Consider the following 16605-nt stretch of genomic DNA (forward strand, 5'->3'; position numbering starts at 1 on the left):
GCACATTCCATTTTTTGGCTAGGACAGCTGGGGTTTCAGTCAGATTTCCTGCTGGAGAGGGGTCAGGGCCAGGGTGGCCCAGCATACCCAGGGTTGTGATCGTCTGCAGGTTGGAACGTGGAAAGTGCATCTTGTCAGTAGCACTGTGCCGCTTGCTGGCCCCAGAGCTGCTGCCCAGGTTGGTCAAGGCCACTTCTTCCTGAATCTCTGCTGTCATCTGCCCATTCTGCAGCAAAGCACCACCTGTGAGGGAAGCACAAATGGCTTCAGCATCCTGCCAGGCTGTGCAGAGAATGTTATATTGGGGCTTAACCCCTTCCGAGCCTCTGACACTCCAAGCACTCACAACTGGCTCCAAGCACCCCAGCTTGATGTCTAGCCCCAGGCAACAGAGTGGCCTCCATGCAGTTGTTCCCTCTGGGCTCAGTTCCGGCCTCATCTCTGGCAGCCCTGCAGCCACCCTTGAAATCAGATGCTGAGCAATGGCTTTGGTCCCAGAACCAGCCAGCCCCATCTGGTCTTGTCCATCCCATGCCACTCAGTCATTCCAAAGCGGTGGCTACATCCAAACTACCACTGACAAAACTCCGCAGATCAACAGCAGAGGATGAGGCATGACAGAGAGATGGAGCAGAGTGAACCCTGCTCACTATAAGCACAGTCTCGTGATGCCAAAGAGCATCTAAAGTCTATCTGGCCTCAGCTGCTGCAGTCTTGATGTCCCTGCTTGTTACGCACTTCCCAGCAAGCCAGCAATGCTCATGTCTTCGGAAATCTTGAACCTGTAAGACCAGATCAGTCTGGACTTTAACTGGCTTCGTTAAAGCAATGCTGGGAAGCGCTGTCCTTGCAATCAATCCCAGCAAATTTTCTGCACAGGAACTCCACTAGAAATTTCCTTAGCATAAACAGAAGCCAAAGAAGAGGACAAAACATTATTGCCTTGGGAAAGCAGAGAACCGTGCGTTTTACAGGCAGCTTGCAGAGGAACAACTGCATAGATAGGAAACCTTGATTTTAAAGGCATTTTGGATCAATGGTACTTTGGAAATGGTACTTTCCATAAGCTGAAGGCAGGATTTGTTATGTAAAGGAGGGCACAGCTCTGAGCTAAGGTGGCTGACACACTCTTAAGCATCACTCTGTGTACTACTGTGCACACTGCATTTCAGCTAGTCCTGAAACAAGCACTAGGCAAACACTTAGCCATGCAAAAGGAAATCACAAAATTAAGACTTAACCCAACAAAAAATTAACTCCAACAGGAATCCCACTGCCTGTAATTTCCATCAAAGGTTATTGCATAGGAGTGCGTGTACATTCATGCTTACAATGAAGGTGTACAAGAGAGGTACTAGCACATCCTGAGCAGGTTTGGCCACCCTGACAGAGACCATGACTTTATCACAGGTAGGACTGCAGCTGTGAACACTGAGTTATGTTGACTTAAGAACCATGGCTACTGACAGCCGTACACTCTCACACGCTGGAGTAAGATTTCCAGAAGACAATAGTGAAAAAACACCACCTATCCTATAAATCAAAGCTTGATGCTACTTAAACTCTCCCTGTTTTTACACTAATTATCAGCAGGACTGTTTGACCCTGTGCTGTCTGCACTCATGACTGATCATGTCTTAAGACTACAAGCTTCACGCCAAGAAGACAACACAAGAAGACCACTGCAACAGTGCCAAGAAAATCCCGAAGGCTGTAGAGTGAGTGTGCTGCCACTGAGAGACAGCACCAGCAGGCAGCAAGAACAGATGCTTTTGAGAACAGACTGTTTTACAGAGCTTGGAAAAGGCAGTTAATAACAAGGGGACTGCAAAAATAACAGGAATTTAATCTGTGTATCCAGCAATCCAGAGGCAAACCAAGTGTAAAGAAATGGCCTACTTTGCCCACCTGCCTGCAACACCTGAAGAAGGAGACAATGCCATCCTGCCCTAGAGACATTAGCACATGCCACCTCAGAAATCAGTCCCCACAGCCATTAGCCTCCCCAGATGCTATGTCTGTATTCACAAAAAAAAAAAAAAAAAGGCAGCACAGTCAGACAGAGGGATACTGAGAGCAAGCACACTTTTTTATAGAGGTTGTGGCACAACAAGGACATGACCTTGGAAGGTAAACTGACTGGTTAGGAGTGGACTGAGCCATAGGAAATCCATAGGAAGGATCTACTGCACATCCATAGAAAGGTCAAATCTTTCTGGATTCTGAGGGCACTGGACAAGTCAGCTGGTAGTCAGCCAGGGAATACTTGTAGTTACTGAGGTAGGTGCTGAGATACTTCAGCTTAAGAGGGACCATATCAAAAAGAGGCATAGAGTCAGATCTTTGAAGACTATGGTGAGTGGGATGACTCCAATGGAGCTGAGAGCAAACACAAACCACTTCTCCAGACAGGCTATGAAGAGGAATGTAGACATCTGGGCAGCTGGATCTGCTTGTAGCAGTGAGGATGCATCTCTCTGATAGCTAAACTGGTTACAGATGAAGGCAATAAGAAGAGGCAAACTCTGGCAGAATAAAAATATAATAAAGAGAGGCCAAGATAAAAATCTGAGACCACCTCAAAAAAGATTTTAAAAAAATCCTGTCCCAGGAAGAAGATGTTGGCCAGTGCTTGCTGACACAGGTGAGCTGCCTGTGACTTGTCCACAGAAAGAGTTCACAGTAGTGATAGCAGCAGACCACAAAGCTGCAGAGATGCTCCCACATGCCTGCTCCCAGGGAGTTCCCCACAGCCAGACTTCTCTTCTGGAGGTTTGGCTCTGTTCAAAGTACCAATGCAAGAAGAAAACCAGGAGACAAATCCAGCAGTTATCTTTTGCCAGGCCCTCACAGCAATTCACATGTGATCAGGTCATGGCTGTGTGCTAGAGAATTGGGAGGGGAAACATCTGCACTTATGGGGAGGTATCGGGAGATTCAGGGGATTAAGGACAGCAAACTCGACTGTGCCCCATCACTTACAAGTCCTCACTAGTATCAGTGATGCAAGGACAACCACGTTGTCAGGAGAAAGCTGAAACGGCTTTTGGAAATGAAAATTATGCCCCAGTGATCTCTTGGGTTCATTGAAGGAGTCCTGTAGCTCATGCACAATGGGAACCCAGTTTAATCTATTTGCTGGGTCTCATGGAAACAGCTGTTAAAGAGCAGCTCAGCTGCTACAGGACATGAGGAAACATCCTTCAACGGACACACAGAAGGTAGGAATCATGGCAGTACAACACGTTGCCAACATGGATGGGGTACTGCTGGCAGCTGTTTGCCAAAGCTGCCAGTGCATCTAGCAGCAAAGACAGAGGCCAGCTGCAGTGACACTGAGAACTGGGAGGTGCAGCCAAAGATGCAATGTGAGGCCCGAGGAAAGCAATGTCTTATCCACAGTGGTGGGCTCAGCCAGCTCTGTCAACAGGGAACTGAAGCCAGGGGCACAGCTGGGAAGAAGACATAGCACAGCTGTGTCACTCTGCAAGGTGGACGCACCAAATCCTGTCTGGGGCTCCCCATCTCAGGAAGGTGACAGCACAACCAGAAAAGGCACACGCAGGAACAACCAGACATACAAAAAAGTTGTGTGTTCCAGTGCAGAGCTGGTAAGTGACAAGCTTGAAAAGTAAAGAGAGAATTTTTAGATAATCTGTTATGCTCCAGAAGTCCTTGTTGGAGAATGCTGTAGATGCTCAAAGCTTGTAAGGGTTTCAGGGATAACAAAGTGAGTTCAGTGAAACAACTTCTCTCCAGCACCAGGAGCTGCTGAGCTGTGATTTGAAGAGGCCAGCAGAGTACTACTATTTCATTACATTGCAATAGGGATCCTTTCCTCCCCTGGTGTATATGATGCCATGTACAGGTGCTGGGATGCAGGAGCAATACATAACTCAGCAGAAAGAGATGCCCACAATGACAGGCTGGGACGCAGGTTTCACACCGACTTTCCTATTTCTCACCTAGTAGCAGGTCTCTGCCACCAGCCGTAGACAGAACCAAGAGCAAGAGACCAAGGGCAAGGAATCGCCCCGTTCCCTGGGAACTCCCTGCCCCTCAGACCCTCCAGCACAGGCATAGGGGCCAGCAGTGAAATCCCCACCCTCAGGGGTGTCAGCCTCACCATTCAGACACTCCATTTCGGGCTCCTCGCCCTCTGGGTGCTTCTTCAGTCTCTTGGCTTTTCTCCGCTTCTTACAGTAGAACATCAGCCCCAGCACAATAATAATATAGGCAACAGCTGCCCCCACCGAAAGCCCAATGGTCTGGATCATCTTGTAGGGTGTGTGGCTGCCAAGTCCCTCATCCTCTTCTGCTGCTGGCTTATCTGTGGAGCAGAGAGCACCGACCACATGAGGGTGTAAAGAGATCTCCCAAATCCTGCTCAGGAATGTGCTGTAGGAATGAGAAAAGCCCCACCCTCCACCTGCTGCTGTGGCCACCTCCTCATCCAGGCACAGCAAGCTGGGCACATCCCACAGCACACTGTGCTGCATCCCTATGGGGATGATGTTGTGACTACCTGACAGGCATGACCTGACATGCAGCACCCACATATAAGGCCAGAAGCAAGGCCTAGAATTGCCAGGGATCCCAGGAGGCCACGTCCCAACACTGGGCACCTCCCTTACCTACAACATATAGGAAGGCCTCGCGGTGCTTGATGTTGCAGCTGTTGCCAGCGATACAGGTGTATTTTCCAGAGTCCTCGGTGGTGACGTCGTAAATCACCAGGGAGCCATTGGGCATGATCTGAATCCTGCCAATCACACACACAGAGCTCTTTGCAAACACCAGAAGGCAGAGGCAGACTTGGGGCACCTGAAGCCCCATCTGTCCAGAATGCCTCAGCCCCATGTCCCTAGTGCAATCATCTTCAATCTCAGGCTGTGCAACACTCAAGAACAAATGACTGCAGCTCAATCACAGCTTGGCAGGCTGTGCCAAAAAGAGTAACCCTGGGATCAGAGGAGTCCAGGTCCTGGCACATGGAGACAACTATGTGCTCACCAAGCTGGGAACCCGAGATTGCACTGTTGGCACCCACATACTGACTAGGCAAGGGGAACGTCAGGCTGCACCATATTTCAGCTTGGAATGGAGGCTGTATACCTGGGCAGCAGCTTGCCAGGATCCAAAATCTTGTCCTTCCCTTTCCACTGGATGTGCGGTATGGGGTCCCCCTCTGCCTGGCACTGGAACATGGCTGTGTGCCCCTGGTACACCGTTGTGGGCTCTGGCTCTAGCTTGAAGGTGACATAAACTGAAGGCAGAGAGACCAACACAAACGCTATCAATTCCTGGGAATGGTGCTGAGCTCCCACAAGGGTGCAGGGCCAGCACTGGCACAGTGGCACATGCCCTCTGAGGCTGCATGCAAAGCACTGACAAATCAGACACTTGAGTGCCACAGGGCACAGCTTGGGGTCAGGCCAGACATTGCTTTCTCTGCAGGGGCATGCCAGTTGGGTGCCGCCCAGGCAAACCCACTGCAAGGCCAGCTCAGTAGGAAACCCACCTGCCTGCTGCAGAGCCCTCACCTGCTACCACAAGCTGCACGGTGGCACGGATCTCGCCCTGTGGCCTGTTGGAGGCGATGCATGTGTAGTTCCCTGAATCGCTCCTGCTCACCTTGTGGAAGGACAAGACGCCAGCATTGTGGCTGACATGGGATGGCAGGCTGCTCCCATCTGCAGGACACAAGAAGATGGATGCACCAGTCATGCATGAAGCACTGTGCCACATGGCAGCTTCCTAGGCAGCCATAGCACCGCTGCTTCACCCACATTGGAGGTGGGACAAAGTTCCTGGGACCCCAGGTCAGAAACAGACATATCACATCCAAGTCTTTCTTACCTGTTTTAGTCCACTGGATGGTGGGTTTTTCCCGGCCAGTGGCTGAGCAGGATACTGTAACCTCCTTATCAAATTCCATGCACTGTAGTGGCTGGGGTGGCGGGGTGAACTTCAGCTTCTCTGCAATAGACAGATGTGCTGTTTTACACCCCCCACAGCCACAGGAGGCACTGGAGCCACAGGTATCACACCTGCACCCTGCCAGGCAAAAGAGGTCCCCACAAGGGAAGGAGGTGAGGTGACTGTCAGCATACCTAGCACGTGCACTCGTGCGTACCCCTCGATGCTGCCTGCTGGTGTGCTGCTCACGCATTTGTACATGGTCCCATCATACACCTCCACGTTGTTGATGCGCAGCGTCCCATTGTCGGAAATCTCAAACCGTGAGTCCTGCCCAGAGGGAGGGAAGGAGAGGGGCAGAAATGACACTGTCACTAGCCCTGGGCTCAGCCCTTGCTTGTGGCACTTCTGACACTCCACATGCCCACACCATGCTTCAGATAGACATATCCCTGCTGAGACCCACATGGAGAACTGAGACAAGCTGCAGTGACCTTTCTCTTGTCACTGCCCCAAAAGCACAGGGCTGGACTGGCAGCCAAGTGGTGAGAGACAGCCAGTTGTGTATCAATACATCAGAGGGATGAAGATAGTGCCAGGAACATGGCCAAAGTGGGGGTGACAGGGATGCTGGGCCTAGGAAAAGGTGAAAAACAACAGCAGCAGAGCAGGTGCCCAGCAGAAGTGCCCACAACTAGCAGGGGCTTGCCCCATCACCTCACCTCAGAAATGGAGACACCGTTGCGGTACCAGGTGACGGTAGGTTTCAGGGAGGCCTTGCTGAGGCAGTGCAGGTATCCTGGCTTACTCTCCTCCAGCTGGCTGTCCTTGGGCATCTCCACCCACTTGGGTACCGCTGGGCACGAAGGTAAGGGGTTACACAGGGCCACTCACTATCCCCCTGACCAGCACCAGTGCAGACCAGACAGGCAGTGTGCAGCCAGACAGGGGGCCTGGCAGCTCAACCATGAGAGAAGTGTCTGTCTGTATCAGAGAGGTGATGCACCATGCTGCCCCAGCTCACCTTAACCCCCATCCAGCCCCTTTTCTGCTCCCCCCTTCTCAGAAAGTTGCCTACTAGCCACAGTGATGCTCAGCTCCTGTTTTTTCTCTCCAGCCTTGTTGGCAGCATGGCACGTGTAGATCCCTGCATCCATCTCAGTGATACTGGTAAAAACAAGCTGCTCTGCCTCTTGGTACACCCTGCCAGCAGTGGGAATTCGTTCCTGGTTCCTCTCCCACCAGACCTGGGGGGTGGGTACACCTCGCGGGGCAGTGCAGGACACGCGATGCCCCTGGTTCGCCGTCAACACCTTCGGGGAGAAGGGTGCCATTTCTTCGATCTCTGAGAGGAGCAATAGACAGCAGAGCTCAAACAGGGCAGGAACATGCAGGAAACCCACCAGCATCATCATTCAAATGGGAGGCATCATTCGAGGTAGAGAGTGCACAAGCTATGTTTGCTCCCCTCATCCAGGCAGCAAGGATGGACCATTTCACAGATAAACCAAGCAGTTTTCCATGTACCATCGTCACACAGCTCCAGAGTGACACTGGAACTCTGGGACCCACTGCCCACCCTGTCACCAGCCCCAGGACCTCACCTGCTAGCCGCAGAGTCGCCTTCAATACAAGAGGTTTCCCCCTCTGCCCGTGGCCAACACACTTATAGACACCGGTGCTGCGAGCCCTCACCTGGGTGATCAGCAGGGAACCGTTGGTGAACACGGTGGTCCTGGGCACGTGGGGAGAGAAGGGCTCAGTGGGCATCTCTGCAGGGCATGGGCCAGAGCTACAGCCCTGCAATGTCCCACACGAGCCCACGAAACCAAGAGGGAGACTGCGCTGAGCCAAAGCTTCCCAGTGTGGGGGGAGCAGCACACATACACAAGGAGATGGCAGGATACATTCTTCATGGAGGAAATGAGCTCACAGAAGTCTTTTTCCTGGTGAAGAGCTGGCTCCCATCAAAAGACGCATCACGAAACTGGGCCAGTTCCGAGAGAAGGAACAGCCAGGAGAGGGGGCAGGGGGCACAAGGTGGCGCCCAGGAGCTGCCGGGCCAAGGGCATCTGGCACCCGGGCAGCACTGCTTGCCTTGCACAGCCCGGTTGAGAGACAGCCGGGCTCCAGGATCACCGTTCCCAGCTCTGCGGACTGACTAGGTGTCTGGGGCTCAGAAAGGTTCCTGGCTTTGGGGATCACCATGCACTTGTATCTGGCAGTGCAAGAGAGCCATGCACCCAGTGATTGCTGTGCAGATGTTGGGGGTTGGGGATTTGGGGATCACCACGTGTGGGCATCTGGTACTGGGACACATTCCTGACTGTGAATTGTCCCAAGTCAGTGACTGGAGCTTGAGCAGTCCCTGGCTCCATGAAATCACCACACTCAGACATTTGGGGCTGGGAGACATCCCCAGCTGTAGGGGCCATCATTCAGGGGCATCTAGAACTGACAGCCCCATGGACTCATTTGAGGACAAACTACAAAGAGTCCTTTGCAGATAAAGCCATGCACAAGGACCAAGCCCCTACTAAACCCAAGCCAGCGAAGCTGAGAAACCAATCCCCATGGCCAGCCTGATGCTGCATGCTTGCCTTCATGCACAGACAGGGTTTGGCCTCTTTCTGTCACTTCCGGAACACAGTGCCCCTCTCCTCCCAGCCCTGCCCACATCACTGAGGTCCCTGTTACTTGGATCTGTTGGTGATGGGGTTGTCTTCAAAGAGCCATTCCTGGGTGGGAGGGGGCACGGCTGCAAACTGGCAGTCAAACATGGCCTCTTCATTCTTGGTCACAATGAGGTCCTGTGGGACGATCACCGCCTGAGGAAAGCTCTCATCTGCAATGGCAGAGACCACAGGAGGGTGAAAGGAACAAAATGGCCTGTGTCCCCTCACCAGTGCTCTGGGGGAAGCTCAAAGAAGAGGTGGATGCACCCTGCAAGCCCAAAGGAGACCAAGACTCCAGCAGGGCTGGAGTTATGGAATCAGAGCCCAGGACTGCATGTGGTAGCTGCTCTGGGGAAAACCCCTTCTGCTTCCAGCAAGGCCCTGAGCACCCTGGCTCCTAGCAAACAGATCAAAGTTGTCACTGGACTGCAAATTCCCTTGTCCAGTTCCAAATACCTCTCTAAGGTCAACATTTCCTGCCCTCCTTGGGTCTTGCCTCCAAAGGTCAACGGGAATCTACCCATGTGGCACTAATATTAGCAAAACCGGCAGCACCTACAGCCTCCAGGGTCCAAACCTGGTGCTCCACTACCAGAGGCAACAGCATAAACCTGCTCCAGAAAAATACAATGGCAAATTAACACCTGTAGATAGGGCAGGGTTCAAATCTGGCCAGGATTTTCCAGGCCTGTCTCTGGCCAGAAGCTTTGCACAGAGAAAGTCACACTAGCCTGACACTTCCCCTGCAGCCTGGCTCCTGGTCCTGCGGGAGAGGGGAGGCTGTTATCAGGGAAGTAAAACAGCTGAGCCTCCAGCCTTAAACAGCTGGGTCACAACTCACCGATGACATTCAGTGTGAAGTTGTTCTGGCTGCAGATGAAGCCAATGGCACTGCGGGCGCAGCAGTAGTAGAGCCCGTTGTCATCAGGGCTGGCACTCTGCAGGGTCAGTGTTCGCTCCTTGTTGCTGACAGAATAGGTGCTGCGGCCATCGGGGAGGGGGTTACCATCCCGAAACCACTGCCATGTGGGGCTGCAAGACAGGGACAAGAAGGTGACCAGCTGCATGGCACCGTCAGGGCTCCCCAGAGAGCAGGTGTGCAGAGGAGACAGCCCAGAGATGGCCCGTTTCCCTGGTTCTCCATCCCCGCTGCTGGCCCTGACACAGACACAAAGCCATGAGACGTGCAGCCAAGTGGATGGGACATGACTGGAAAGCAACGGAGAGTGACTGCAGCACACCAAGCAGCTCAGCGACGGAACCGTGACAGCCCATTCTTACTGTGCTCCTCGCTACGCGGCTCTGAGGAAGCCGTTTGCCTTCTCCCACGGTGCTCAGCCACAGGCTCAATCCTGCCTTTCGCCTTTCCTAGACTCTACTGAATTCTTGTAGGAGAGAGGAGGGGAGGTGGGGGAGAAGGAGAGAAAGAAAGGGTAGGGAAGGAAGAGAGAGAGAGAGAGAGAGAGAGAGAAAGAGGGGAAGAGGGGAAGAGCACACAGCCAAGGTGCAGGGGGACCCCTGGCAGGGTCCACTCCTCAGGAGGCAACCCTTACCGCGGGTGGCCATCGATGTGACACCGCAGCACCACTGTAGAGGAGGGCTGGATCTCAGCTATGCTGGCCGGCTGCTTCAGCACCACACTGCCTGTCTCAATCCCTGTAGGATCAAAGAATATCAACACAGCTGGCTCTCCAAACCTAATGAGCCCAGGTAATGATTATTGGTGACGCACAAATAACCAGAGCAGGCAGCAAGGGTACAAGCATGCTTAGAGACGCATAAGCCCTCAAGCCAGCACAGAGTAAAGGGACACCCACACTGCAAAGGTCCAACTTTGCTCTGTGTAGCTGTTCTCTGGGGGATAAGAGGTGTTCTGAAAAGATCTGCAGTGCCCAGGACACACTTGGTGCAGTAATGTCTCCGTTTCATATATACAAATGGAATGACAGCATAAGAAAGCATCTCTGACAGTCTTGGTACACCAGAAGACACAAGAGGTCTAGAGGACATGTTAGCTGGAGAGGAATCCTACCTGCACAGTCCAAGTTGTCCAACCCCTGCCTAACCCCTACCCCCACAAGCATCAGCAAACAGTGTGGCAAAGCTGTTTCCAGCTTCAGGCCCTCCCCAGAGTGCTTCTCCCTGTCCACAGTGGGCAGCATCAGGCTGTTGCCTTCACCCCACACTCACACTTGATATTGAAAGATGCATTGGCTGTGTGGGCCTCCTCCCCAGTGAGCACGTTTCTCACTAGACACTGGAAGACCCCAACATCCCGGTGCCGATCGACAGCAGCAAACTGAAGGTTGCTGCCTTCCTTGAAGCGCTGCTCCGTGTCCTGAACGGGAAGCCCATTCTGCAGCCATTCAAACTCCACATCCGCTGGCTCTTTCACCTCGCAGCGGAGGATGGCGCTGCGGCCATGCAGGGCATCCTGGGAGTACGGCTCTTTGGTGAAAAGGATTGTTGCCTGAGTCCCCATGGCTGCAAGACAGAAAACGGTGGGGGGCATGTTCAGAGCAAGGGGAGGAGGAGAAGGGATCAGGTAGGCATGTACTGTTCTCAAGGGTCTCTAGAGAGTCAAAACCACTGTGTTAGGAGAAACATATCCCAAAGCACATCTGTCAAAATCAATTCAGAGCTTAACAGACCTATGCTCAGATTCCAGCACAGCTGCTTTAAGCCTGTCTCTCCAGCCATCACTGGAACAGGGCTGCCCGAGCTTGCCAAGACAAGGAGAGCCTTCTGCTCTGGGACCAGGGGAGTTAAGAGGGAGCTCCCATGATCCACTACTGAGTGTTAGTTACACTTTCAGCCTCAACAGAGAAGTGTCTTGCAGCTGGGAAGTCAGTCACCAAAACACTGGACAGCAACCAGCTTCCTGGGCAGTTCAGATGTTTCTTTGACCTCTTTTTGGGTCTTCTGGGATGCATCCTAAGTCCCAGCCATGCATCGAGACTGCCCCTGATCAGAAACACCTACAGACTGTTTCTAGGCTTTCCTCAAAGTTTCTCTCCCTGGTATTACATCTCCGTCTCACCTACACATCCTCAGAAATTACCCAGAAAAACACTTGTCTGGAACAGGGATTGTCTGTGTGAATAAACACACAAGTTGCTGGAGCACAGCTCAGGAGAATGACACCCCAAACTTATGCTGGTGACTCAGCCCTCTTGCAAGTTGAAGTGGAAACAAGAAATCCAATAGTTGACCTCGGGGTCTGATAGCAGCCTGAAGGGCTGGAAGCATCTTTCTACCACGATGGAAAACCCAAAGAACCCTCCTTGACACACTAAAGCCCACCCAAGATCTCAGGGTCCCAGGAACAGAACAGCCAGTACTTGCCTAGGCAATGCCTGACACGGCTGCTGAGGGACGCTAGCACACTCCCAAAGCTGGCTGCTGCCTGCCCACAGCCAGCCCTGCAGGCACTCTGTACAGTTACCAGCTGGCCACAGCAAGGAAAGCAGACGAAGGGCAACTCAGCACATGCTGATGGCTGTTGGACTCTGTTCCCGGCAGCATGCTCTGCAGGTAAAGGGGTGAAGCCAGGTAGATTTTGAGCACCTCAGAATGAAGATGAGCAAGAAAGTGGTCAAAACAGCATATTCCCAGTGCTGAAAGCAAAACATGGTTGCCTGGACAAGTTACATGAACAAGATCCAAGTCCAGCTGAAAGGCAGTTTCTCTTAGGACACTCAGCTAGATCCTCCTATGTGGTGTTTGTATACAAGCCTGGTAAAGGGAGACAATTTGACAGGACATCTCAGTCACCCAGAGCTAAGGATAAGAGATCCTATTCCAAAAGAGGTGCTTTGAAGATCATCACATTCCAGAAAGCCTCAAGAGCCCTTCCCATGCTGGAAAGCCTTTGGAGCCTGCTACGCAGTGCAAGCACCAAGTGGAGCTGCTCACTGGTGTCCCAGTGCCAGCCACACATTTCCAACGTGGCTAGCCTGAGCTCTCCCACACTCAGCAACAGCAAGGTATAGACACAGGTGCTCATCCAGTGCTGCTGCTTCCCAGGATGCAGCTCCAATCTCCCAGCTCCAAACACATCAGCCAGGAGCAGGGGCACCTCAGCCCGTATCTGCTAAAACCCTCTCCCCACAGTCCAGACAGAGAGCAACAAAGTCCTCCCATTGTGAAAATCATAGAAGCCTATTCCCAAAGACACTGGGGCAGAGGAAACAGTAGTCCAGAACCCAGAGGTCTTTCCTGCCTACAGACTGTGCAAAGTGTGACTGCGGGTACAGTTCTAATTTTCAGTCACCCCAAAGAAGCCATTAGGAAGGAGGCAGCAAGGAACTGGGAGGTCACAGGAAGAGCAGCCTACAACAACATACTGCAGGGTCTAGATTATGGATCTCATTGCAGCCTGGCTTTCTACCTTCAGCATACAGCTGAGTCACTGACTTTGGTGTGCAGGCAACATTCTCAAGGTACTGCCCTCAGCGAGATTAAGTCCCACAGTTCCTGGGTGGACATCACTTGCCATCAGTCCTCACAGAATTAAAGGTCACCAGGAGTAGCCACAGACTGACCCCTGTGGCCTGAATGGCAGAACTGCAGACAGTGATCGAAGTCCCATCTTTAGGGTCTCCTACTGAGCCAAGTCCCATCAACATGCTGTTCTCCAAAGTCAGCATGTCCAGCGAAGTTTCCATCGCCAGCTACCATGCACCTCCCCTAAAGGTAGGACCTCTCCATCAGTCTGTGACACTTGTGTCATGAACACCACAAGATGAACACATGCCCCAAGGTGACACAACATGTGGGAACATGTTCTTGCACAGGTACACACATTTAGTTCTCTGCACATCAGATCTGTCTCATCAAGAGCACTCAGCAGGGCAGCAACCACCCAACCTCACACAAACACAGCTATGTGCTCAATAGTCCAACAGCTCCAGAGCATTAGGAGCTGAGGTCATGCCAGAACAGGCTGCTTGGAGAGACAGAGGATGAAAGGGGAACAGAACAGTCAAATCCACTCAAGTTTGAACCTAGAGGAGCCGGGTCTGTCTGTTTCCACAGATATGCCTCAGGGCACCAGGCACATGGCCATCAAACCATATCTGTATGGTGCAAAGCATGTGCAAGGTGGTAGGGTGCATTAAGAGAGCTCATGAAGGAAATAGATTTGTTCTCCTCTTGGGGTCTCAGCCTACTGGTCATGCTAGTGCTGGAGTTTGTGATGAGGTCCCACTCTCTGAAAGTATATGCCATTAGGGTATTAAGACATGATATTTTAAATTATAGTGTTTCTAGCATTAAATTAGCGGCATTACCAATATAAGATTAAAGAACAGCAGAACTGCTTTCACCCCATCAGTGACAGCACAATTGCATTTTCCTCAGTGCTGATCAGCTGAGAGTTTTAGCTGTCTCATTATGCCCCATGTCCAGGCAGGACATGGCTCCGTGGACAGAGGGCATGATGAAGGCTTGGCACAAGTCCCACATGGGAAGCAGGGATTTTACCAGGTGTCAGGAAGCACTAGGATCCAGCTCCCTGGTGAAACAGGAGAAACTATTTATGTCCTTGTTTTCCATGCTGGGGAAATGGATACAAACATTTCAGCTCTAGCAAAATCCCTGTGATGAACATCTAATGAGCACAGGTGTCAAGGTAAATTGGGATAAATAAGTGTTAAAGTGCAGCAAGAGCCATAAACTTGTGTTTTGTTTTGACGATAGCATCTAAGGTGCCATTAATGAACAGGCTATATGCGCTGGAAAACCATTGTCCCAACCATATATCAGGTTTGGACTGCAAGGAAAGACTGACAGCAGCTAGAAGTAGTCCAGATGTTTTGGGTGGAAGACATCAGAAGTCCAGAGCTGGACACAGCTTTTCACAGTACTTTAATCCAGAGCACCAGGGCCCACTGTTCAGAGATGAGAAGTGCTGCATTTGCCCATAAGAGCTGTACAACCCTGGCCCAGGAAAGGGCTGCAGTAAGCAGGGCTCATGCATCCCCCCTACATCTCACCTGGGCCTTTGGGACAGAGACTCAAGAAAGCTGTCCAAGGAGAGGGCTACTGTGTGGGATGCCATTACACCAGAGTTTGGGTAAAACCTGTATAAAGTCAACAATCTCCACCAGTGATGAATAAAGAAGAAAATTACTCTGCTTATTGTACTCACCAGTCGGAGGACCTCCCAGCTTCACTGTGTAGCAAAGTCAGGGCTGTGCACAGCTCAGCCACTAGTGGCTGCAAGAACTGCCCCAGCTGACAGATGAGAGAACTCTTGCAGCACTGATGGAGAGCAAAGACGACCCCAGTACAATCTGACTGGACACCTCCCCAACAGCATGTTTCTGCTGTGGTTTCATGAGCTCATCTGGGCTGGGGCGCATTGCTGGGAGCTGCTGAAAGAAGTAAAATGACTCTTTCTATTCCCTTAATGAGAGCCACCTCAAAAACTACCCAGCAACACCAAGTCAGCTTAGCAAGACCAAGCCAGTGTGGAGCTCTCCCCAGCAAGACGGCTGGGCCAGCCACAGTCCTTGGCCAAAGCCAAGCAGCAGTCCCAAATGTGTACTCTGGCAAACACTCGGCCTCTGCATATGTATGTGACACAAGCCACCCCTGGCTGGGAGAAAAAGAAACCCTCAGCACATGTTTCTGGCCTAAAACCACTTCAACTGTGGCTACAGAAAGCTTTTCAGGAAAGCTTCAGCCAGATCAGACAAATATTGTTGAAATGCAGCACACTCGAAAACACCCAGTAGTGTGTTACCCAAAGGATATTTAATTGAAATGCAAACCCCTCCTGTTGGAGCAATAGATAAAGGTTAAGTGAACAGTCCAGGGAAGTTGAACTAGTACCTACAGGTCCTGAGGGTATCATTCCCACACACAGAGCAAATCACCTGGAGGGGACGTGCACCAGTAGGACGCACATGGACAGAGAAATGAGCAGGCTCAGATCACATCCTGGCTCTGAGATCATATGGCAAAGATCTGAACGCAGGAACACAGCATTTTTCATGCAGAAGTATCCCCTGCTCAAAACTAATTTCATTTATTTAAGGAGGCAAATATCAGCTCCCCAGGAAAAACACTCCACTAGATCTGCATTGCCAGTCCAAATTTCTACCAAGTGTATCTCAATTCACTTCTTGGTCTTGGTATGTCGCCAGGACTCAGCCATTGCCAGGTTCCAGCCTGAGCATGTGCAGAGCATTTCAGGGTGACAAATTAAATCATCAAAGCCGTATTCAGGACAGACTTGTGAGAAACTCTATGAAATTAGTCACTGTTGTCTGAAGCTCTACAGGACTGCCAGGAAGCAAAGGGCTCTCCACACATCTGGTAAAAGAGACGCAGCCCCATGGTAGGTAACCCACTCAAAGGCTGCCATAGCATTAATGCAGGGATCTGGCAGCAGACTTAGCAAAGACTGGGAATGTCTTTGGTTTGGGACCATTCTCCAGAGCTAGAAGAGAGAGATATATCAGTATTGCTCTTTTCATCAGCCAGAGCTATAAGAAAACGCACCCAAAAAGTAATAAGGATCTGGGGGACCCATGGCAGAGCCGGGGGCTAGCAAAGGGAAACTGGAGCTGAAATTTTGGGGGATTCCACATTCCTGTTCCCACCTGGGAAGCACCAGGTTTGGTATATCCCAAACACAGAGACATTGTAGGGCTCTGGGGGAAGAAGGTGACAGCAAACTGCCCAGCCCTATGTCTCAATGCTCACCTCTCAGGATGGACACTGTCCTCTCACTCTGTGCCATGGAGATAGTTGGGCAACGGGCTCCAACCTCATGGACTGCAGACCTTTGTAGGATGCCGGTCTTTGTAAGCACAGAGATACAGCCAGAAAATGTGTGGAATGGCAGAACTCAGCCTTGGGAGATCAGCCCTCTCTAAGGCTATATTTAGGGCTGCAGTCAACAAGAGGGTCTATGGTCCTGGCACAACCTGGACAGGCCTGGCAGTAACAGTACCAAGCCCACCTTCTGCAAGAGGCCTGAGAGCACCAGGAATGCTGACTG

At 51.6% G+C, this 16605-nt stretch overlaps 1 protein-coding gene across 1 annotated transcript in view; it reads right to left on the reverse strand.

Moving 5' to 3' along the window:
• The window catches only part of PTK7 (protein tyrosine kinase 7 (inactive)), a 37510-nt gene that overhangs the window by 2513 nt on the left and 18392 nt on the right, over positions 1–16605 (reverse strand). Inside the window, exons 2-15 of the mRNA XM_051793119.1 lie at positions 10785–11078; positions 10148–10250; positions 9436–9626; positions 8617–8764; positions 7524–7654; positions 6998–7264; positions 6642–6775; positions 6114–6249; positions 5860–5979; positions 5544–5693; positions 5116–5266; positions 4635–4762; positions 4127–4330; positions 88–243 (exon numbers count right to left, since the gene is read on the reverse strand). Coding sequence (XP_051649079.1) covers positions 88–243; positions 4127–4330; positions 4635–4762; positions 5116–5266; positions 5544–5693; positions 5860–5979; positions 6114–6249; positions 6642–6775; positions 6998–7264; positions 7524–7654; positions 8617–8764; positions 9436–9626; positions 10148–10250; positions 10785–11078 — 2313 coding nt within the window. The remainder of the gene's footprint in view (positions 1–87; positions 244–4126; positions 4331–4634; positions 4763–5115; positions 5267–5543; positions 5694–5859; positions 5980–6113; positions 6250–6641; positions 6776–6997; positions 7265–7523; positions 7655–8616; positions 8765–9435; positions 9627–10147; positions 10251–10784; positions 11079–16605) is intronic.

This window comes from Manacus candei, unplaced genomic scaffold (genome assembly GCF_025592945.1).
Source record: "Manacus candei isolate 608988 ecotype Guabito, Panama unplaced genomic scaffold, ASM2559294v1 h1tg000035l, whole genome shotgun sequence".
Lineage (NCBI taxonomy): Eukaryota > Metazoa > Chordata > Aves > Passeriformes > Pipridae > Manacus > Manacus candei.